General features: G+C 46.7%; 1 protein-coding gene across 1 annotated transcript in view; it reads left to right on the forward strand.

Annotated features, from left to right (window-relative positions):
• The window catches only part of LOC126438147 (L-dopachrome tautomerase yellow-f2-like), a 98,918-nt gene extending 77,226 nt beyond the window's left edge, over positions 1-21,692 (forward strand). Inside the window, exons 4-6 of the mRNA XM_050090523.1 lie at positions 2,650-3,009; positions 11,684-11,924; positions 21,232-21,692. Of these exons, the coding sequence (XP_049946480.1) occupies positions 2,650-3,009; positions 11,684-11,924; positions 21,232-21,450 (820 nt within the window). The 3' untranslated portion in view covers positions 21,451-21,692. The remainder of the gene's footprint in view (positions 1-2,649; positions 3,010-11,683; positions 11,925-21,231) is intronic.
• The last annotated feature ends 1,687 nt before the right edge of the window (positions 21,693-23,379 follow it).

Below are 23,379 nucleotides of genomic sequence, written 5' to 3' on the forward strand. Positions count from 1 at the left end.
CGGCGGTTCGGGGAGTGGGACCCACCCCGAACAGGTTTCAGGCGGTGGCTGATGAGCCAGAGACATCACACGACACAACACAAACCCAAAACCATGTCACCCACCACTTCCCTCCGACTGTCGCAGAGTTTACCCAGAACTATGAGGAACTTTCGAGATGCTAAAAACAGAAATCGGGGGAGGCAGTTTCCAGGCAAAACCTGCTGGTGGTGACAAAATCAAAATAACAGTACGCACACTTGAACACTACACCACAATCAAAACACTTCTTAACAACAAAAACATACCCCACTACACATTCCCCACAACAAAGACACGTAACAAGAACATTGTGATCCGAGACCTCCCAAGGCGACTGTCCCCCCAGGCGATCAAAACAGATTTGACTGCCCAGGGGTACGTCGTCAATGCGGTCCAGCAGATGGGCAACACAGGGAGCAAATGGCCCCTATATCAGGTCACACTGCCAGATATCCCGCAAAACAAGAGGGAAATACAATCCTGGCTGTCCCTGTGACGACTGAACCACTGCGCCGCAAAAACAAGATGGTGCAGTGCTTCAGGTACCAGGGCCTGAATCACATTGCAGCACACTGCACCATGGCAGTAAGGTGCAGAAAATGCGCCGAGGCCCATGACACAAGGACATGCACACTAAAACACACGGACCTACAAATAAGATGCGCGCTGTGTGGTGAGAAACATGACGAACAGTGTGTGGATGGCGAGAACACCAAGATGTGAATATATGGCAGTGATAAAAGTGGCCGGCCAGTGTGGCCGAGCGGTTCTATGCGCTTGAGTCTGGAACCACGCGACCGCTACGGTCGCAGGTTCAAATCCTGCCTCGGGCATGGATGTGTGTCGATGTCCTTAGGTTAGTTAGGTTTAAGTAGCTCTACGTTCTAGGGGACAGAAGACCTCAGGTCTTAAGTCCCATAGTGTTATGTGCTGCGAATACATAGAAAGATACATCCCTTATCATTTAGCTGCAATATAACAGGTCAGCAACTGGAAGCAGTTAATTCCATAAATTATCTGGGAGTACGCATTAGGAGTGATTTAAAATGGAATGATCATATAAAGCTGATCGTTGGTGAAGCAGATGCCAGACTGAGATTCATTGGAAGAATCCTAAGGAAATGCAATCCGAAAACAAAGTAAGTAGGTTACAGTACGCTTGTTCTCCCACTGCTTGAATACTGCTGAGCATTGTGGGATCCGTACCAGATAGGGTTGATAGAAGAGATAGAGAAGATCCAACGGAGAGCAGCGCGCTTAGTTACAGGGTCATTTAGTAATCGCGAAAGCGTTACGGAGATGATAGATAAACTCCAGTGGAAGACTCTGCAGGAGAGACGCTCAGTAGCTCGGTACGGGCTTTTGTTGAAGTTTCGGGAACATACGCTCACCAAAGAGTCAAGCAGCATATTGCTCCCTCCTACGTATATCTCGCGAAGAGACCATGAGGATAAAATCAGAGAGATTAGAGCCCACACAGAAGCATACCGACAATCCTTCTTTTCACGAACAATACGAGACTGGAATAGAAGGGAGAACCGATAGAGGTACTCAAGGTACCCTCCGCAACACACCGTCAGGTAGCTTGCGGAGTATGGATGTAGATGTAGATGTAGATAGTGCTCAGACCCATTTGATAAAAGTGGTAGTGCGACCTCCAGACCAGATGTGAGGAAACGCAAATCAGCAAATCGTAAGTAATTACTTTTTTTACAAAAAATCGCGAACTGAACTGTTTTATAATCTATAACTAACAAGACTGTATCGTTATAGATCCCGCTGATGATACCTTAGAACAGGAGAAGGCGAAAAGCGTATGGGAGATATAATGTAACTAGCAGCAGGAAAAGGCAATTTGATTTGCAAAACAAGTTCAAAATGGCTCTGAGCACTATGCGACTTAATTTCTGAGGTCATCAGTCGCCTAGAACTTAGAACCAATTAAACCTAACTAACCTAAGGACATAATACACATCCATGCCCGAGGCAGGATTCGAACCTGCGACCGTAGCGGTCGCGCGGTTCGAGACTGATGCGCCTAGAACCGCAAGGCCTGCAAAACAAGTATTTATATAATTGCGTAGGCTTCCGCGGCCAGAGTCAGTCGACATAAAAGTTTTCTGGGTTTGGTACCGCGTCATAATGTAAAAAACTACTGCTACTGGAGAAAAACCAACGTTTTTGGCCACGATTGAAGCGGCCTTCTTCTGGGTCTAATGGTGCGTTCTAGCTGTTCCGTGTCCCTTGTATTTTGTTGCTAATGTTCACTGCGCATGGAATTACATCATAATTTTAAAAAGGTAGATAGTTTCATTGGTCACTTAAGGAAGAAGGAGAGGGAACTTTATTTTTCCAGGTGATTATTTTAATAGGTTATTATTAAAATAAAGTTGGTTTTTCTATAGCAGCAGTAGTTCTTTACATTATGACGCGGTACCAAACCCAGAAAACTTTTATGTCGCAGTATTTATATGCTTGCTGCGGAGGATATTATTAGTCTTTTGGTGTCCCTGACAGTGGTAGTCTGTACAATCGCAAGTAAATTACCCTACATTTATCGATGTAGATATTGCAGATGCTGTGGATCCGCACTGCCTTACGTGCTGACGCGCGGCCGTGTGCCCGCAGCTACTACCTGAAGGAGGCGGACTACCGACCGAACTCGTTCTTCGCGCACATCGCGGTGGACGTGACGGCGGACAGGTGCGCCGAGGCGTTCGCCTACCTGCCGGACCTGGGATCCTACTCCATGGTGGTGTTCGACCTGGCGCGCATGTCATCGTTCCGCGTGCAGCACCACTTCTTCTTCTTCGAGCCGCAGCACGGCGACTACCGCATCGCCGGGCTGGACTTCCAGTGGACGGACGGCGTCTTCTCGGCGGCGCTGTCGGCGCCAGACCCCGCGGACGGCGGCTTCCGCACCCTCTACTTCCACGCGCTGTCCGCCACCACCGAGTACGCCGTCTCCACCAGACTCCTGCGCAACAGGTTGTTTCACTCTGCATTACGTGTGCCGAGAGACATTAAAAATGGCCAAACGATTTGAGAAACGAATTGTCTGAAAGCAAGAAATAACATACACTACTGGCCATTAAAATTGCTACACCACGAAGATGACGTGCTACAGACGCGAAACTTTAACGACAGGAAGAAGATGCTGTGATACGCAAATGATTAGCTTTTCAGAGCATTCACACAAGGTTGGCGCCGGTGACGACACCTACAAGGTGCTGACATGAGGAAAGCTTCCAACCGATTTCTCATACACAAACAGCAGTTGACCGGCGTTGCCTGGTGAAACGTTGTTGTGATTCCTTGTGTAAGGAGGAGAAATGCGTACCATCACGTTTCCGACATTGATAAAGGTCGTATTGTAGCCTACCGCGATTGCGGTTTATCGTATTGCGACATTTTTGCTCGCGTTGGTCGAGATCCAGTGACTGTTAGCAGAATATGGAATCGGTGGGTGCAGGAGCGTAATGCGGAACGCCTTGCTGGATCCCAACGGCCTCGTATCACTAGCAGTCGAGATGACAGGCATCTTATCCGCATGGCTGTAACGGATCGTGCAGCCACGTCTCGATACCTGAGTCAACAGATGGGGACGCTTGCAAGACAACAACCATCTGCACGAACAGTTCGACGACGTTTGCAGCAGCATGGACTATCAGCTCGGAGACCACGGCTGCGGTTACCCTTGACGCTGCATCACAGGCAGCACCAACTGCGATGGTGTACTCAACGACGAACCTGGATGCATGAATGGCAAAACGTCATTTTTTCGGATGAATCCAGGTTCTGTTTACAGAATCATGATGGTCGCATCCGTGTTTGGCGACATCTCGGTGAACGCACATTGGAAGCTTGTATTCTTCATCGCCATACTGGCGTATCACCTGGCGTGATGGTATGGGGTGCCATTGGTTACATGTCACGGTCACCTCTTGTTTGCGTTGACGGCAGTTTGAACAGTGGACGTTACATTTCAGATGTGCTACGACCCGTGGTCCTACCCTTCATTCGATCGCTGCGAAACCCTACATTTCAGCAGGATAATGCACGACCTCTACGGGCCTATCTTGATACAGAAAATGTTCTACTGCTGCCCTGGGCAGCACATTCTCCAGATCTCTCACCAATTGAAAACGTCTGATCGACGGTGGGCGAGCAACTGGCTCGTCACAATACGCCAGTCACTACTCTTGATGACTGCGGTATCGTGTTGAAGCTGCATGTGCATCTGTACCTGTACACGCCATCCAAGCTCTGTTTGACTCAATGGCCAGGCGTATCAAGGCCGTTATTACGGCCAGAGGTGGTTGTTCTGGGTACTGATTTATCAGGATCTATGCACCCAAATCGCGTGAAAACGTAATCACATGTCAGTTCTAGTATAATATATTTGTCCGATGAATACCCGTTTATTATCTGCATTTCTTCTTGGTGTAGCAATTTTAATGGCTAGGTTACAGAAACATTTGAATGATGCAACACCGACAAAGATCCCCTAATACTATTTGTGATTCTAAGTCAAACACTGAAGTTTAAATTTTCAAGTGGCACCTCAAAAAATGGTTTATATGGCTCTGAGCACTATGGGACTTAACATCTGAGGTCATCAGTCCCCTAGAACTTTAAACTACTCAAAGCTAACTAACCTAAGTACATCACACACATCCACGCCTGAGGCAGGATTCTAACGTGCGACCGTATCAGTCGCACGGTTCTGGACTGAAGCGGCTAGAACCGCTCGAGCCACCGCTGCCAGCTAGTGGCACCTTATTTGCTGTCCATAAGATGGGCGTTCAGTAAGTAATGCAAGCGGTTCCTTTTATTGAGGATTCCAATGCACCACATTATCTCCCCACTCCTTAGGTTGCAAAACCGTATATTTCACCTTCCGGGGAGGGCTCCTATGCCACACGGTACCGCTCTAATAATCGACATCGAAGCCAACGTCTTGCTTCATCAATAACCTTCCCATCATCCATGTACTTCTTCCTGCAGAGTGCATTGGCCCAAACAGAAAGGTGTGAGATCTGGGCTGTAGGACGGATAAGGAAGACGAGTCGAATGAAGTTTCGTGAGCTCCTCTCGAGGGCCTATATTTGTGCGAGGGCTTGCGCTGTCATGGAGAAGGAGCAGTTCGTTTGATCTTTTCTGGCGACGAACACGCTGAAATCGTTTCTTCACTTTCACTTTACCATGAGGGAGCGCATCAAATAGAACAACCCCTTCAGAATTCCAAAAGCTCGCCGGCATGGCTTTACCGCCGGACGGTGTGGTTTTGAATTCTTTTTCGGTTGAGAGGTAGTGTGGCGGCACCCTATGGATTGCCGTTTTGTTTTCGGTTCGAAATGATGAACTCATGTTTCATCGCCGGTGATAATGCTCACCAAAAAATTCTCACAATTAGGGTTGTAACGTGCAAGCAGTTTAGCTCTCTATCGCATTCTGTTGAGGGACGGAGAGGGCACCGATCTTTGAGTGCCCCAACTAGAGGACAAATGTGTCAGCCCTACCAACAGAGACGTCCAATTGTGCAGCGAGTGGTGTTTGATTGTGATCCGTGGATCAACTCGAATGAGAGTGTCTGCACGTTCCAACGTTGCAGGAGTCACAGCTGTGTCAGCCGGCCGGCACGAGGGAGATCAGATAGGTTATCTCGCTGCGATGATGACAGGGGTCTCGTCCAACGACTCACCGTGGCTTTGTTCACTGCCAGGTCTCCATACACATTCTTCAGGTGCCTAGGCATATCTGCGATGTTCTCGTTTTCTGCCAAAAGAAACTCATTGACAGATCTCTGCTTGGAAAGCACCTCTGTCACAGACGCCATTTTGTAGGCTACCCGTAGCGCCGCCACCTATTGCAACATTATGAAATCTTACGGGCTGAAGAGGGAATATTCCACGATATCCCACGACAAATTTCGGGTTTTTCAACCAAAATTAGCTGAGGAAAAAAGTGTTGCATTGCTTATTTCACACCCCAAAATTTCGAGCACCATTCTATGACACGTCAAGCGTTTCTCTAATCCGTTTCATTGATTACTCGTAGACAAATTATTTCACAAAACATTTCACGGTTTAAAAAAAGTTATTTCAGAATTGTTTCTTAACCGTTAAATATCGCGTAAATTGAACTTTTTACGGGAAATTATTGGCAGCCGCAGGCGGACTTCATAGCTTCCCCAGTCCATGAACGAAAAAAAAAGAAAAAAACGCGCTGCAGAAAAGTCGTCCAGGGCGAAACACTCGTCTCAACTGCCTCGTCCGCCCTCAGCACGGCACACTGCGCCTCCTCCCTCCAAACACGAGTAAGCCAAGGGAAAAACAGAAACAGTGGCAAATGACACGGGTCAAGGGAGACCTGCAGAGGATCGACGCTTGTGGCAGGGGTTGCCCTCTAGGAAAGTGCGGAAACTCCAAACACGAGTAAACCAAGGGAAAAACGGGAATAGTGGCAAATGACACGGGTCAAGGGAGACCTGCAGAGGATCGACGCTTGTGGCAGGGGTTGCCCTCTAGGAAAGTGCGGAAACTCCAAACACGAGTAAACCAAGGGAACAAAAGGAACAGTTGCAAACGACACGGTTCAAGGGAGACCTGCAGAGGATTGACGCTTGGGGCAGAGGTTGCCCTCTAGGAAAGTGCGGAAACTCCAAACACGAGTAAACCAAGGGAAAAACAGGAACAGTTGCAAACGACACAGTTCGAGGAAGACCTGCAGAGGATCGATGCTTGGGGGAGGGGTTGCCCTCTAGGAAAGTGCGGAAGCTCCAAACACGAGTAAACCAAGGGAAAAACAGGAACAGTTGCAAACGACACAGTTCGAGGAAGACCTGCAGAGGATCGATGCTTGGAGGAGCGGTTGCCCTCTAGGAAAGTGCGGAAACTCCAAACACGAGTAAACCAAGGGGAAAACAGGAACAGTGCCAAACGACACAGTTCAAGGGAGACCTGCAGAGGATCGACGCTTGAGGCCGGGGCTGCCCTCTAGGAAAGCGTGGAAACTCCAAACACGAGTAAGCCAAGGGAAAAATAGGAACAGTGGCAAACGACACGGTTCAAGGGAGACCTGCAGAGGATCGACGCTTGGGGCAGGGGTTGCCCTCTAGGAAAGTGCGGAAACTCCAAACACGAGTAAACCAAGGGAAAAACAGGAACAGTGGCAAACGACACGGTTCAAGGGAGACCTGCAGAGGTCGACGATTGGGGCAGGGGTTGCCCTCTAGGAAAGTCCAGAAACTCCAAACACGAGTAAACCAAGGGAAAAACAGGAACAGTTGCAAACGACACGGTTCAAGGAAGACCTGCAGAGGATCGACGCTTAGGGCAGGGTTGCCCTCTAGGAAAGTGCGGAAACTCCAAACACGAGTAAACCAAGGGAAAAACGGGAACAGTGGCAAATGACATGGGTCAAGGGAGACCTGCAGAGGATCGACGCTTGTGGCAGGGGTTGTCCTCTAGGAAAGTGCGGAAACTCCAAACACGAGTAAACCAAGGGAAAAACAGGAACAGTTGTAAACGACACGGTTCAAGGGAGACCTGCAGAGGATTGACGCTTGGGGCAGAGGTTACCCTCTAGGAAAGTGCGGAAACTCCAAACACAAGTAAGCCAAGGGAAAAATAGGAACAGTGGCAAACGACACGGTTCAAGGGAGACCTGCAGAGGATCGACGCTTGGGGCAGGGGTTGCCCTCTAGGAAAGCGCGGAAACTCGAAACACGAGAAAACCAAGTGAAAAACAGGAACCGTGGCGAACGATACAGTTCAAGAGAGACCTGTAGAATATCGATGCTTAGGGCAGGGGTTGCCGCTTGACCCTCGACATAAACAAATGTAACGTATTGCGCATAAAAAATGGAAAAGACCCGTTATTGTATGATTACACTGTTGACAAACAGTAACCGGAAGCAATCACCTCTATTAAATATCTGGAAATACGATTACAGGGTGATTTGAAGTCCACATAAAACTAATTGTACGAAACGCATATGCCAAGCAGTCATAATGCTCAGGAAATGTACTCCACTACGAAGGAGAGAGTTTACTAAAACTTCGCTCAAATAATTGTTGACTGTTGCTCGTCGTTCCGAGATTCATACTACCCACAACAAAAAAAGTTTTGCATCACCTCGGTTCCGATAGTTACGGAACCTGTACAGAAAATTGGGATCGAGATCAACATAAACACCATTTCCGCCATTTTTATTGCTCATGAGAACCACACATTGCATGTAGTACCACCATATAGCGAGACCTTAAGAGGTGGTGGTCCAGACTGCTGTACACTCCGGTACCTCTAATACTCAGTAGTACGTCCTATTGTATCGATGCATGCCTGCATTCGTCGTGGCATACTATCCACAAGTTCATCAAGGTACTGGTCCACACTGTCCCACTCCTCAACGGCGATTGATTTGGTGTGGTGAGCGTCGTCCATAAACAGCCCTTTTCATTCTATTCGAGGCATGTTCGATAGGGTCATGTCTGGAGAACATGCTGGCCTCTCTAGTCGAGCAATGTCGTTATCCCGAAGGAAGTCATTCACGAGATGTGGACGATGGGGTCCCAAATTTTCGTCCATGAAGACGAATGCCTCGCCAATATGCTGCCGATATGGTTGCACTATCGGTCGGAAGACGGCATTCACATATCGTACAGCCGTTACTATGCCTTCCATGACCACCAGCGGTGTACGTCGGCCCCACATAATGCCACCCCAAAACAGCAGGAAACCTTGCACTCGCTGGACAGTGTGTATAAGGCGTTCAGCCTGACCTGGTTGCCTCCAGTCACGTCTCCGACTATTGTCTGGTTGAAAGCATATGCGACACTCTTCGGTGTAGAGAACGTGATGCCAATTCTGAGCGGTCCATTCGGAATGTTGTTGGGCCCATCTGTAAAGCGCTGCATGGTGTCGTAGTTACAAAGATGGGTCTCGCCATGGATGTCGGAAGTGAAGCTACGTATCATGCAAAAAATTGCGCACAGTTTGAGTCGTAACACGATGTCCTGTAACTGCCTGAATAGAATTATTAAACATGATGGTGTTGCTGTCAGGGTTCCTCCGAGCCATAATCCGTAGGTAGCAGTCATCCACTGCAGTAGTAGCCCTTGGGCGGCCTGAGCGAGGCATGTCATCGACAGTTCCTGTCTCTCCTCCACGTCCGAACAACATCGCTTTGGTTTCTATCGTATTGTATTGTATGTTAACCAGGGACCTAGAAACGACGGAGAGGCTCCGTCCCCGCCGCTGCCGCACCACAACCCCACGACGACTACCGCCGTCCACTTCACCCCTCCGCCGCCCCACACCGAACCCAGCGTTATTGTGCGGTTCGGCCCCCGGTGGACCCCCCAGGGAACGCCTCACACCAGACGAGCGTAACCCCTATGTTTGCGTGGTAGAGTAATGGTGGTGTACGCGTACGTGGAGAACTTGTTTGCGCAGTAATCGCCGACATAGTGTAACTGAGGCGGAATTAGGGGATCCAGCCCGCATTCGCCGAGGCAGATGGAAAACCGCCTAAAAACCATCCACAGACTGGCCGGGTCACCGGACCTCGACACAAATCCGCCTGGTGGATTCGTGCCGGGGACCAGGCGCTCCTTCCCGCCCTGAAAGCCGTGCGTTAGACCGCACGGCCAACCCGGCAGGCTTCGCTTTGGTTTACTCAGAGACGCCTGGCACAAAGTAACAATGCGGGCGCGATCGAACTACGGTATTGACCGTCTAGGCATGGTTGAACTACAGACGACACGAGCTGTGTATCTCCTTCCTGGTGGAATGACTGGAATTGATCGGCTGTCGGACCCCCTCCGTCTAATAGGCGCTCCTCATCCATGGTTGTTTAAGCCTTTGGGTGGGTTTAGTGACATCTCTGAACAGCCAAAGGCTCTGTGTCTGTGATACAATATTCACTGTCAACGTCTATCTTCAGGAGTTCTTGGAACCGGGATGAAAAAAAAAGTGGTTCAAATGGCTCTGAGCACTATGGGACTTAACTTCTGAGGTCATCAGTCCCCTAGAACTTAAAACCATTTAAACCTAACTAACCTAAGGACATCACACATATCCATGCCCGAGGTTGTAGCGCCAACAACCGGGGTGATGCAAAACTTTTTTTCATGTGTACAAACTGATAGAGGAAATAAAGAAGACCCAAAGAAGAGCAGCTCGTTTTGTCACAGGTTCATTCAGTAAGCACGAAAACGTCACGAAACTGCTCAGCCAACTGTAATGGCAGGTGCTACCAGAGAGGTGTTCTGCAGTGTGGTGTGGTTTGCTGTTAAAGTTCCGAGAGCGCACATTCCTGGAAGAATCACTCAACGTAGTTGTTCCTTCTCCATATATCTCGCGAAGAGACCATGAAGGTAAAAGTAGAGACTTAACAACAATCTTTCTCCCCGCGTACCACCCGCGACTGGAACAGCATAGGGGGAAGCGACAGTGGTAGACAATGTGCCCTCTGCGACGTACCATAAAATAGAATGAGATTTTCAATCTGCAGCGGAGTGTGCGCTGATATGAAACTTCCTGGCAGATTAAAACTGTGTGCCCGACCGAGACTCGAACTCGGGACCTTTGCCTTTCGCGGGCAAGTGCTGTACCATCTGAGCTACCGAAGTACGACTCACGCCCGGTACTCACAGCTTTACTTCTGCCAGTGTCTCGTCTCCTACCTTCCAAACTTTACAGAAGCTCTCCTGCGAACCTTGCAGAACTAGCACTCCTGAAAGAAAGGATATAGCGGAGACATGGCTTAGCCACAGCCTGGGGGTGTGCGCTCATATGAAACTTCCTGGCAGATTAAAACTGTGTGTCCGACCGAGACTCGAACTCGGGACCTTGCAAGGTTCGCAGGAGAGCTTCTGTAAAGTTTGGAAGGTAGGAGACGAGATACTGGCAGAAGTAAAGCTGTGAGTACCGGGCGTGAGTCGTGCTTTGATAGCTCAGATGGTACAGCACTTGCCCGCGAAAGGCAAAGGTCCCGAGTTCGAGTCTCGGTCGGGCACACAGTTTTAATCTGCCAGGAAGTTTCATACCATAAAATAGCTTGCGGAGTACAGATGTATATGCAAATCTCTGAACGTCGCCACCGTCATCGGCCCTCAGCTGGTGTTAAACAGTGGTATGCTGGTGGCTATCCCAATCGTCCTGTAAGCTTTGTGTCAGATGGTTATGCACCGAAACTACATCTACATCTACATTTATACTCCGCAAGCCACCCAACGGTTTGTGGCGGAGGGCACTTTACGTGTCACTGTCATTACCTCCCTTTCCTGTTCCAGTCGCGTATGGTTCGCGGGAAGAACGACTGTCGGAAAGCCTCCGTGCGCGCTCTAATCTCTCTAATTTTACATTCGTGATCTTCTCGGAAGTATAAGTAGGGGGAGGCAATATATTCGATAACTCATCCAGAAACACACCCTCTCGAAACCTGGTCAGCAAGCTACACTGCGATGCAGAGCGCCTGTCTTGAAGAATCTGCCACTTGAGTTTGCTAAACATCTCCGTAACGCTGTCACGCTTACCAATAACCCTGTGACGAAACGCGCCGCTCTTCTTTGGATCTTCTCTATCTCCTCTGTCAACCCGACCTGGTACGGATGTCGCAGCCATGAGAGTACTTCAGAATGGCCGGCGTTTGCAGGACCGCGGCTGGCACGACGCCCTGGTTCCGCTCCTTCCGGGCAGTGGGATCGCGCGGGCCCAGCGGCCAGTCGACTGGCAGCTTCCTGGACGAGGAGACGGGCGTGCTCTTCCAGATGGAGGTGAACAACCACCGCGTCACCTGCTGGAACTCGCGCACCGGCCTCCCCATGTCCCCTGCCACCATAGGCGTCGTCGCCCCTGACGACGGTCGCTCCTTCGTCTACCCCAGCGACATCAAGGTAACTAACCGGCACCTGCGCTCCTGCTTGCCGCAATTGTTTAACAACGTCTTCACAAAGTTGCTTCACATACATGATTTTCAATAAAAATTAATAACCGCAAAAATGCTAGTTACTTGGAAAAATACAAAACATTTGAGGTAAAATTCTAATAATTAAACGAAGTATTTAGATATTTTAATATTTTAAACAAATATGAGCTCGGTTGTGAGCTCTGCAAGATCCATGAACTATTTTATATTTACGTGACAAACCCTAATTCTAGGGCTGTATTTTATTTTTGACACATGGAACTATCCCGACAATTGTAAAAACGGCGATGGTACATTAGTCCTTACTAATGTAAAATTGCTACCTTCTGAAGAAGACAAATTTATATTTGTCGAAACGTAGGTAAAGAATTTCTTTATCAATTGCAACTGGTTGGCTGTTTATAATTTTATTATTATGAAACATTTAGACTTATTTCAGGAGCTTTATTATTATTGCACGAATTAGATTTCGAGTTATAAGTTCGTTTCCTACTACACAGCTGATCCCAAAGATGGCAACCAAACAAGGATAAAAGTGTAAACTTTCTTAATTTATTGATTCTTGGTTCAAATGGCTCTAAGCACTACGGGACTTAACATCTGCGGTCATCACTCCCCTAGACTTACAACTACCTAAAACCAAACTAACCTAAGGACATCACACACATCCAAGCCCAAGGTACCGAGCGAGGTGGCGCAGTGGATAGCACACTAGACTCGCATTCTGGAGGACGACGGTTCATCTACATCTACATGGATACTCTGGGAAACACACTTAAGTGCCTGGCAGAGGGTTCATCGAACCACCTTCACAATTCTCTTTCATTCCAATCTCGTATAGCGCGCGGAAAGAATGAACACCTATATCTTTCCGTACGAGCTCTGCTTTCCCTTATTTTATCGCGGTGATCGTTCCTCTCTATTTAGGTCGGTGTCAACAAAATATTTTCGCATTCGGGGGAGAAAGTTGCTGATTGGAATTTTGTGAGAAGATTCCGTCGCAACGAAAACCGCCTTTCTTTCAATGATGTCCAGCCCAAATCCTGTATAATTTCTGTGACATTCTCCTCCAAATTTCACGATAATACAGAACGTGCCGCCTTTCTTTGAACTTTTTCGATGTACTCCGTCAGTCCTATCTGGTAAGGATTCCACACCGCGCAGCAGTATTCTAAAAGAGGACGAACAAGCGTAGTGTAGGCAATATCCTTAGTAGGTCTGTTACATTTTGTAAGTGCCTGCCAATAAATCCTGATTTAGCTTTTCCGTGCTCTCCCTAAATCGCTCCAGGCAAATGGCGGGACGGTTCCTTTGAAAGGATACGGCCGACTTCCTTCCCTAATCCGATGAGACCGATGACCCCGATGTTTGGTCTCCCCCCCAAACAACCCAACCCCAAGCCCAAGGTGGGATTCGAGCCTGCGACCGTAGCAGCAGCGCGGTTCCAGACTGAAGCGCCTAGATCCACTCGGCCACAGCGGCCGGCTATTGATTCTTGGCCTCTGTTAGATTAAAGAGAGCCGTTATGATGTCACAAACCTGAAGCCGACGCCCGCCATGTTAGCTGCCCTAAACTTTAGCTTCTGTTGAAATATTTTTATCAGAAACGCCAGCTTGCGTCATTTACGGTTATACTAATCATCCTGATTACACTCTAATTTTGTAAAGGAATCAATTTCATTCGTAAGTGGGCTCATTGAAGAGAGATTTTCTTTTACATGCCACCGAGCGAGGTGGCGCAGTGGTTAGACACTGGACCCGCATTCGGGAGGACAACGGTTCAATCCCGCGTCCGGCCATCCTGATTTAGGTTTTCCGTGATTTCCCTAAATCGCTCCAGGCAAATGCCGGGATGGTTCCTTTCAAAGGGCACGGCCGACTTCCTTCCCCGTCCTTCCCTAATCCGATGAGACCGATGACCTCGCTGTCTGGTCTCCTTCCCTAAACAACTCAACTTTTTCATGCCGTTCCATGAAATCTGATTGCACTGTTCACTTTTACTGTAGAAGTTTTAGTTCTGTCATTTGACTTCCTTTCAGTCTACTCGAAAAGCTCTCTCGGTGAACTCTGTGAGAAGGAAACACTGGAAACCGTACAAACATAGCAAAATAAGTTCTCAGCATTTTCGGGAGGGTAAAATAAACCAAACATCAGTTTCGCCTGCCCGTATTAAGGGAAGCCTTTTTATATCGTTCACTTCTCTCCTTGGTCATTCCAAACGTATAAAAAGGAGAAAGTTACGTTAAGGCGAAATGCATCGTATTATTCGATCAAATATGCTTTTAACACTGTCTTAAAATTCCTTGTCCACGGTGTGTTATTCACTAAAGCACTGCAAGACTTTCTATTTGAAGCAACTGTTCTGTGCACACGACAGAAATTAAGAACAAAAAGCAATCATAAACAGCAGTCTGCTAATTTTTTGGGGCATATAGCATGGCGTCCCCGACTTCAAAGCAACTTACAGCTTATGTCCTTAGTACCATCTTCCCTTATCATACTTTCATAGATTCCTGACTTAAATTATAAATGTTATCTCTGTTGAAAGTCTTGACACAGTAACATTTCTTTCCTACCACATCCATTAGGAAATCATTTATAATAACTATGAACAACATACAGTGGAATAAGGCCATTTATGTCGTTATCTACTCGTGAATGAAGACATCCACGTTTTGCTCCTATTTAGATGTAACATTTTCTAAAAGGGATGAAAAACTGAATAAAATCTGCTCGTTCAATAGCAATTGCGGGAATAGATAATCTTTTTTTTTTAATTTCTAAGATTTCGAACTGAGTGAGCCTTGAGACATTTCCCTCCGCGTATAGGACTTCTACATCTATCTATTTTTGTGGTTTTGGTTTAATCACTGTTCGGCAAAGGCTGAATCTGATTTCTTTAATCTCCAGCTTCTGTGGTGTTCTTTGAGCCTAGTACACATCGACATCCAAGTCTCTCCAGTATATCAGGACTGATACCACTTGCAGATGAACTTGTAAATCCCTCTTTTCATTATGACCGGATGTTTATCTTTTGAACTGAAGCAAGATGTACCTAATGGCTGTCGGACATATGGAAACAGAGAGAAACCCTTTGCCTTTAAAATGTTGCTGGGCTTATTAGAAGTTTCATCTGTAGAGGATAAACGGCACCACTTCCTTTTCGATCCTTGTACGTTGTTCACTGGGTACGGTAGGTATCTGGCTTGCTTCTTCAGTTTTTTATTCACAATGTTCTCAATAATTTTGGATTCAGATTCATTACTTCTAGCAAATGATTTGTTATATTACGTTCCTCGTCATAGTCTTCTGAGGATAAGTGGACAGCAAAGAGACGGTGATTCCTATGATAAAATGCTGCATGTTTGTAGGCTGTTGGATGTTGAGAGGAAGTTTGGATGAATGTGTCAGTGAAGGAGTATTTCCGGTAGACTTTAAACTTATAGTTGCTATTTTCTGTCTGTTAGTTGATATATAGAGAATTAGTGGTGGAATGTCCTGACTTTATGTTAGTATGGTCCAAATGGCTCTGAGCACTATGGGACAACATCTATGGTCATCAGTCCCCTAGAACTTAGAACTACTTAAACCTAACTAACCTAAGGACAGCACACAACACCCAGTCATCACGATGCAGAGAAAATCCCTGACCCCGCCGGGAATCGAACCCGAGATGTTAGTATGCTACTGGTTCATATTTTCCAGGAACTTCTGGAGTTGTCTGATGGAACACTTCTCCATTAAAAGAATATCATCGGAATATCTTTACCTATACACAACATGTTTTGCCACTGGTTCACTTTTAAGAAAATCAGCCTCCTACTTCCCCACGAAAATTTCTGATAGCAACGGGGATAAGGTTGAGTTCATTACCAGACGATGTGCCTTTTTTGTAGTAGCTGTCTTGAAGTCACTTAACCACTGTATTGCTGCACAGAAATTTCTGTCTTCCTGTTTTTGTCACCAGCCTTCTGACTGGTTTGATGCGGTCCACTTCCAAACGAGAGTTCCTCTCCTGTACCAATCTCTTCGCCTCAGTACTAGCACCCTACATCCTCAATTATTTGTTGGATAGTCTCTGCCTTCACATACCGTTTTTCCTCTATAGCTCCCTCTAGTACCATAAACGTTGTTCCTTGACGTCTTATGTCGTATTGTACTGTCTATTCTTCTTGTCGAAGCTTTCCACATGTTCCTCTCTTCGCCGATTTTGCAGAAAACCTCTTCATTTCCTACCTTATCAGTACACTTAATTTTCAACTTCCTTCTGTTGCATTACATCTCAAACACTTCGATCCTCTTCTGTTCCTGAATTTTTCCAAACAATGGATTCCTCGAAATTTCTTCCTCAAATTAAGGCCGACGTTTGATCCTAGTAGACATCTCTTACGAATTAATGCCCTCATTTTCCTATGCTAGTCTGCTTTTTATGCCCTCCTTGCGTCTTTCATCACTTGCAATTTTCCTTACAAAGGTAGTAGAATTCCTTCACGCCATCTACTATGTGGTCCCCAATGTCGATGTTAAGTTTCTCGCTAATCTCCTTCCATTTTAAACCCACTTCTCCTTGATTTGTGTGTCTTCGCTTCTTCGATGCGGGGACAGAACAACACGGGCAAAACACTACATCCTTGTCTCATGCGTTCATGATACGCGCATTTCGTCGCTGGCCTTCCATTTTAAAGAGTTACACCTGAGAAACAGCTCTTACGCTGTGAGGGAGCGATGCCTTGATAGGACAAGGCATTAGGCGGCTCGAAAAGCCTTTCGAAATTCTCTGACTAACAAAGACTTACGGCTGTTTCTTTTTTCTGAAGATAAGCGGGAACCGTGAGTATGCAAGACCGTCACAGAAACAAGTTGAAATTTTCGTCCGATTTTCGTAATGGTCAAGTAGAAACACTCGACTAAAAGTTTTCATAGCAGTCTCTCTACATGTTCTAATGTCCCGTACTGTATCAAACTACTTTTATGTTCTGCACATGTAACATATCATAGGTAAACTAGTTTACACAAAATGACGGCCTTCTGATTATTTTTTTAAACACTGAAAGACTACCATTAAATTATGTGGACCTCGGTATCACAGAACATATACACTGAAGAGCCAAAGAACTGGTACACCTACCTAATACCGTATAGGGCCCCCGCGAGCACGCAGAAGTGCCGCAGCACGACGTGGCATGGACTCGACTAATTTATGAAGCAGTGCTGGAGGAAATTGAAACCATGAATTCTGCAGGGCTGTCCATTAAAGGTATGAGGGGATGGAGATCTCTTCTGAACAGCACATTGCAAGGCATCCCAGATATACTCAATAATGTTCATGTCTGGGGAGTCTGGTGGCCAGCGGAAGCATTTAAACTCGGAAGAGTGGTCCTGGAGCCATCCTTTAGCAATTCTGGACGTGTGGGGTGCCGCATTGTCCTGCTGGAATTTCCAAAAGCCGTCAAAATTCACAACGGATATGAATGTATGCTGGTGATCAGACAGGATACTTACGTACGTGTCACCCGTCAGAGTCGTATCAGTGGTCCCGTATCACTCCAACTGAACCTGTTCCATATCATTACGGAGCCTCCACCAGCTTTAACAGTCCACTGCTGGCATGTAGGGTCCTTGGATTGATGAGGATGTCTCCATACCCGCACACGTCAATCCGTGCGATGCAATTTGAAACGAGACTCGTCCGACCAGGCAACATGTTTCCAGTCATCAACAGTCCAACGTCAGTGTTGACAGGCCCAGGCGAGGCGTAAAGCTTTGTGTCATGCAGTCATCAAGGGTACAGGAGTGGGCCTTTGGCTCCCAAAGCCCATATCGATGACGTTTCGTTGATTGGTTCGCACGTTGACACTTGTTGATGGTTCAGCATTGAAAACTGCACAATTTGGCTATCACGCTGAACAATTCTCTTCAGTCGTCGTTGGTCCCGTTCTAGCAGGATCTTTTTCCGTCCGCAGCGATGTCGGAGATTTGATGTTTTTCCAGATTCCTGATATTCAAGGTACACTCGTCAAATGATCCTACGGGAAAGTCCCTACTTCATCGTTATGCCATCGCTCGTGTGCCGACTATAACACCAAGTTCAAACGCACTTAAATCTTGATAACCTGGCATTGTAGCAGCAGTAGCCGGTCCAACAACTGCACCACACACTTGTCTTATATAGGAGTTGCCGACCGTATTCTGCCTGTTTACTTAACTCTGTATTTGAATATGCATGTCTATACCAGTTTCTTTGGCGCTTCAGTGGATATGGTTACTTTGTTGATTCCAGTATGGGAGACCGGAAGAATACCGACATCTGTCATCTTAAGAGCTTTTTCTTTTTTTAATCTCTCTTTTCTATGAAAAAATCCATGACACGCTGTTTGACATAGGAATGTTAGACTTATACCTGTACAAGAAAAATCGAAAAATATTGAATACTAACATCGCCAGTATTGCAGGATAATACCAGCAGTATACAATGCAAATAGAGTAAAAATTCTGTTCCCAGAAAGTAACATATTTTACTGTCTTAATGTGTATCAGAATACATACACAGCATGTTTTCCGAAAGTGGTGTTGAAGTTGGGAAAAAAGCAGTCAACTTCAGCTGTCCTGAAGTCCATATCTCTGTTGATATTTGCTTGATGGTTTTATTAAGCTTATTTTAGGATTTTTTAAACCAGAAACCCAGCCTTTGCCAGCCATTTTGGTAGTTTTCTTGAAACTGTGCTTAAGGCCTATTTTTCATAGGCAATTCACTGCAACACTACAAGAGCACTCTCCGTATTGCCTAGCCCAGAAAATTGATAGAGTGAATTCCAACAAGAAAATCTGAAGAATGAGCGTCTCTGACCTGAGACAGATGTTTAGGAAGCGAATCAGGAACCTTAATTTTGCTAACACTTCCCCTTTCCACACGAAACAGAGGACTGGATTATAGGCAACACACATTGCATTTGCAAGCCGGAGTGTGCCTACGCCCTGCCACTTCCCAAGGGCAAAAACAACACCTTGTATAAGTGTGTGTGTAGCATCATGTTTAAAGTGATTAATAATCGTGAAAGAACTGTTGACAGCAGCATTAAACAAAGCACACTTTAACCATAATAAAAGGAGAAAAATTGGTTTTAAAATCCATATGAATATGACACAAATAATGTCTACATCTACATCCATACTGTGCCAGTCTCTGTAAATGATGACTAAAGAAGTTATTTCAGTCATAAAATATTGTTAATTCATCTTTAAGTCACCAATGCAGTTACGAAAACATTCTAAGACAGAAACCGACTCTGCCGCCGGAGATTCGAGTCCTCCCTCGGGCATGGATCTGAGTGTTGTTCTAAGCATAAGTTAAAATTAGTTTAAACAGTGTGTAAGTCTAGGGACTGATGACCTCAGCAGTTTGGTCCCTCAGGAATTCACACACATTTGAACATGTTTTTAACAGTAACCGACACACCACGAAGGAGTCATCCGAATGGGAAGGAAATCGGTAAATGTTGTGTTCATGTACAGAGAAACAAATGATTACAATTTCAGAAAAAAATTGGATGATTTATTCAAGAAGAAGTGCTTCACAAATGGAGCAAGTCAATAATGCGTTGGTCCACTTCTGGTTCAAGATGGTTCAAATGCTCTGAGCGCTATGGGACTTAACTTCTGAGGTCATCAGTCCCCTAGTACTTAGAACTAATTAAACCTAACTAACCTAAGGACATCACACACATCCATGCCCGAGGCAGGATTAGAACCTGCGACTGTAGCGGTCGCGCGGTTCCAGACTGTAGCGCCTAGAACCGTTCGGCCACCCCGGCCGGCTCCACTTCTGGTCTCTGGCCCTTATGCAAGTAGTTGTTCGGCTTAGCCTTGGTTGATAGAGTTGTTGTATGCCCTCCTGAGGGAGTGCCAACCTCTGTCCAATTGGCACGTTAGATCGTCAAGATTCCGAGCAGGTTAGAAGGCTCCGACCATGATTAACGCTCCAAACGTCTCAATTGGAGAGAAATCCGACGTCCTTGCTGGCAAATTTACGGTTTGGCAAGCACGAAGACAAGCAGCTGAAAATCTCACCTTGTGTGGGCAGGCATTATCTTGCTCAAATGTAAGCCCAGGATGGGTTGCCATGAAAGGCAACAAAAGCGGCGTAGAATATCGTCGACGTACGTATAAGGATGCCGCAGGTGACAACCAAAGGGGTCCTGCTATGAAATGAAATGGCACCCCACACCATCACTCCTGGTTGTCGGACCATATGTTGGGCGGCAGTCGGGTTGGTATCCCACCGCTGTCCGGGGCGTCTCTGGACACGTCTTCGCTAGTCATCGGGGCTCAGTACGAAACGGGACTCATCACTGAAGACATTTCAGTTGCAGTCAATGAGATTTCAGGCCGAAAGTGCCTACACGACTGCAAATGGTCTTGTTAGAGTACGGATGTCAATGGTAGTTGGCGCAAGGGTCACCATGAGGTCAGCCCCCTTTCTTTGAACTGCCTATTAATGGTCCTTGTGGTCAATCAAGCACCAGTTGCACGTAGGATCGATGGTAAAGGTGAACCTGGGTCTCTGAGAGACTCTCCGACGATTCAATGAATGCAACTCCATCTTCTGGCTGTTGGTCGGTCATCACCTTCTGTCGTCTCTCTAGGTCGACCGCTTTCTTCTTGACACTGTGGTTGACCCATTTCTGCCAAAATTGGCGAATAGTGGCATCGTTCCTATTCAAATATCGAGCGATCCGCCGATTATTCATCTGGTTACTTTGAGCGCAACTACACGTCCTCCCTCAAATTCTGACACCTACATATGTTGATCACCCATCTGTCTGCGAGGCATAGTTACTGTCCAGCGCCGGCCGTTGTGACCGTGCGGTTCTAGGCGCTTCAGTCCGGAACCGCGCTGCTACTACGGTCGCAGGTTCGAATTCTGCCTCGGGCATGGATGTGTGTGATGTCCTTAGGTTAGTTAGGTTTAAGTAGTTCTAAGTCTTGGGGACTGATGACCTCAACAGTTAAGTCCCATAGTGCTCAGAGCCATTTGAACCAGCTGAGAACACGGAATGAAATTCGCAAAGATTTTATGCCCTGGTAACGACATTTCCCTTGTCTCTTATCCTTGCCGGTATTTTTTAATTTTTTTTAGAGTGTATGTTATTACATTAAGCAACCTGAAGAAGGAGGAAAACCAGAAACACATCTTATCAAAATGAAGTTCTCTTATTCTTCAGTGGTTAGGGTTCTATTTGTACAGACAGAATTGCATCGTATCCTTCTGGTTGCAGGTGGACGCCCGCGGGGACCTGTGGTTCGTAAACAACGTGCTGCCGGTGCTGCTGTACGGCGAGGTCGACAGCAAGGCGTACAACTACCACGTCTTCACGGGCCGCGTCTCTGACGTCATCAGAGGCACTGTCTGCGAGCCTTACCGCCCGGCCCACAGATGGCAGCTGCCGCCGACGCCCGCCGCACGTCTAAGCCTAATCAGCGTGCCTTTTGGATAGGCGCCGAGATCAATGTGCGGGAAGCTGGAATGTCTGTCGAGGGACGAGAGGACCAGGATAGTTTCGGAACAATTTCTATGGGTTTTTTCGTGTAATGTGCATTGATGCCATATCTGCCTGCAGTGTCAGAGTAGAGACGACTGAGCTTGTTTGTTACCATTATCTTTGTTTTTTTATGTCATACTCATCATCATCAGATACTATCATCACTTCAGCATTTTATCACCCATCCGTGGATTATAAATATTTGCTATTAATCGCCTATCTTTGTCTGTTTTTCTCTTACTATGAGTCTCTTAAACTGATACCCACAATCTTTGCATTTAGACACTTCCAGTGTATACTACTGAAGTCTTCGCCAGAAGATGATGAATACAACACTCGACGAAACGTTGCGGTTTTTTCATCACTATCTCACAGCTGTAAACTCCAAATCCTTTCGTCACCCACGACCATTTTCTACTCTCTCTTCAGTATATTTATTTTGTAAGCAATATAATTTATCTTAAATGTCAATATCAGAAGCATAACAGTCATAAAAAAATTGGTACAATAACATACAGGGCGAACACTAACAAAACTGTCAAACCGCAGCGACGGATTTCTAATTGGAACTGGAGGAAAAAAGGTCCTATGACAATGTGTCTGGAAATGGACGGTGGGCGTGCAACGAGAACTTATCGTACTGGAAGACAGAACAGAGCTGCATCGCATCCACGTCATTACAGATGTTCAAAGTGACCTCCATGGGATTGCAGATGATAGGGGTAGTAGCGGTTGTCAGGCAGGATAGACATAACGTACTTTGGCTTACACCATGTTAGCGGGCCACTTGTCTGAAGCTTGTACTAGGAATCGTATCAATATTTTGCAGAACCTGGTCCTCCAAATCTGGTGTACGCCTACTTGCACGTTTTGTTTTGGCATAGCCATGCTGCCTCTCGACCGTTTCCGTCTGCTTGGCTGTACACAATCTCGGCTTGTTCCCAACGTGAATACCGGACCGTTCCGCTGCTTACAGTACGCTGCCTCGATCACACAGGCCGTAAAACACAAAGAATACACGGCACGTGGTCAGAGAAACCTATCATGGCAACGATGCATTCCGGACATATGTTCGCAGGGCTTTCTTCCTTCATTTCCCGACAGGAATGCGGCCCTGCAGTTTGTCGGTTTTATTAATGTTCGCCCTGTATACGAGCGGAAAAATTCTCATGTCACAGAACAGAAAAGACGAATATGTTCCTCTTTAAAAGACTCTCACCTATAGAATTCGTTTTATATAAGCAGCACGCAAGTGGGAAACAGAAACTTCCTGGCAGATTAAAACTGTGTGACGGACCTAGACTCGGACTCGGGACCTTTGCCTTTCGGAGACAAGTGCTCTACCATCTGAGCTACCCAAGCACAGCTTCAATTCTGCCAGTACCTCGTCTCCTACTTTCCAAACTTCACAGAAGCTGTTCTGCGAACCTTACAGAACTAGCACTCTTGGAAGAAAGGGTACTGCAGAGACATGGCTTAGCCACAGCCTGGGGGATGTTCCCAGAATGAGATTTTCACTCTGCAGCGGAGTGTACGCTGATATGAAACTGCCTAGCAGATTAAAACTGTGTTCCGGACCGAGACACCATGTCTCCGCAATATCCTTTCTTCCAGGAGTGCTAGTTCAGCAAGGTTCGCAGAAGAGCTTCTGTGCAGTTTGGAATGTAGGAGACGAGGTACTCGCGGAATTGAAGCTGTGAGGACGGGTCGTGAGTCTTGCTTGGGTAGCTCTCGGTGTGTCACATTCGCGCTTCGCGCTTCGGACGACTAGGTTGTGCTCTTAGTTCCGCCTCTACCGTAGCGCTGCGTGTTTTCCTCGTGTCCGCTTAGTGTCGTGTTGGTCTCCGTGCGCGTCGCATCGCTGGTTGTCGGCTAGTGTTTGGT

This window comes from Schistocerca serialis, unplaced genomic scaffold (genome assembly GCF_023864345.2).
Source record: "Schistocerca serialis cubense isolate TAMUIC-IGC-003099 unplaced genomic scaffold, iqSchSeri2.2 HiC_scaffold_1261, whole genome shotgun sequence".
NCBI lineage: Eukaryota > Metazoa > Arthropoda > Insecta > Orthoptera > Acrididae > Schistocerca > Schistocerca serialis.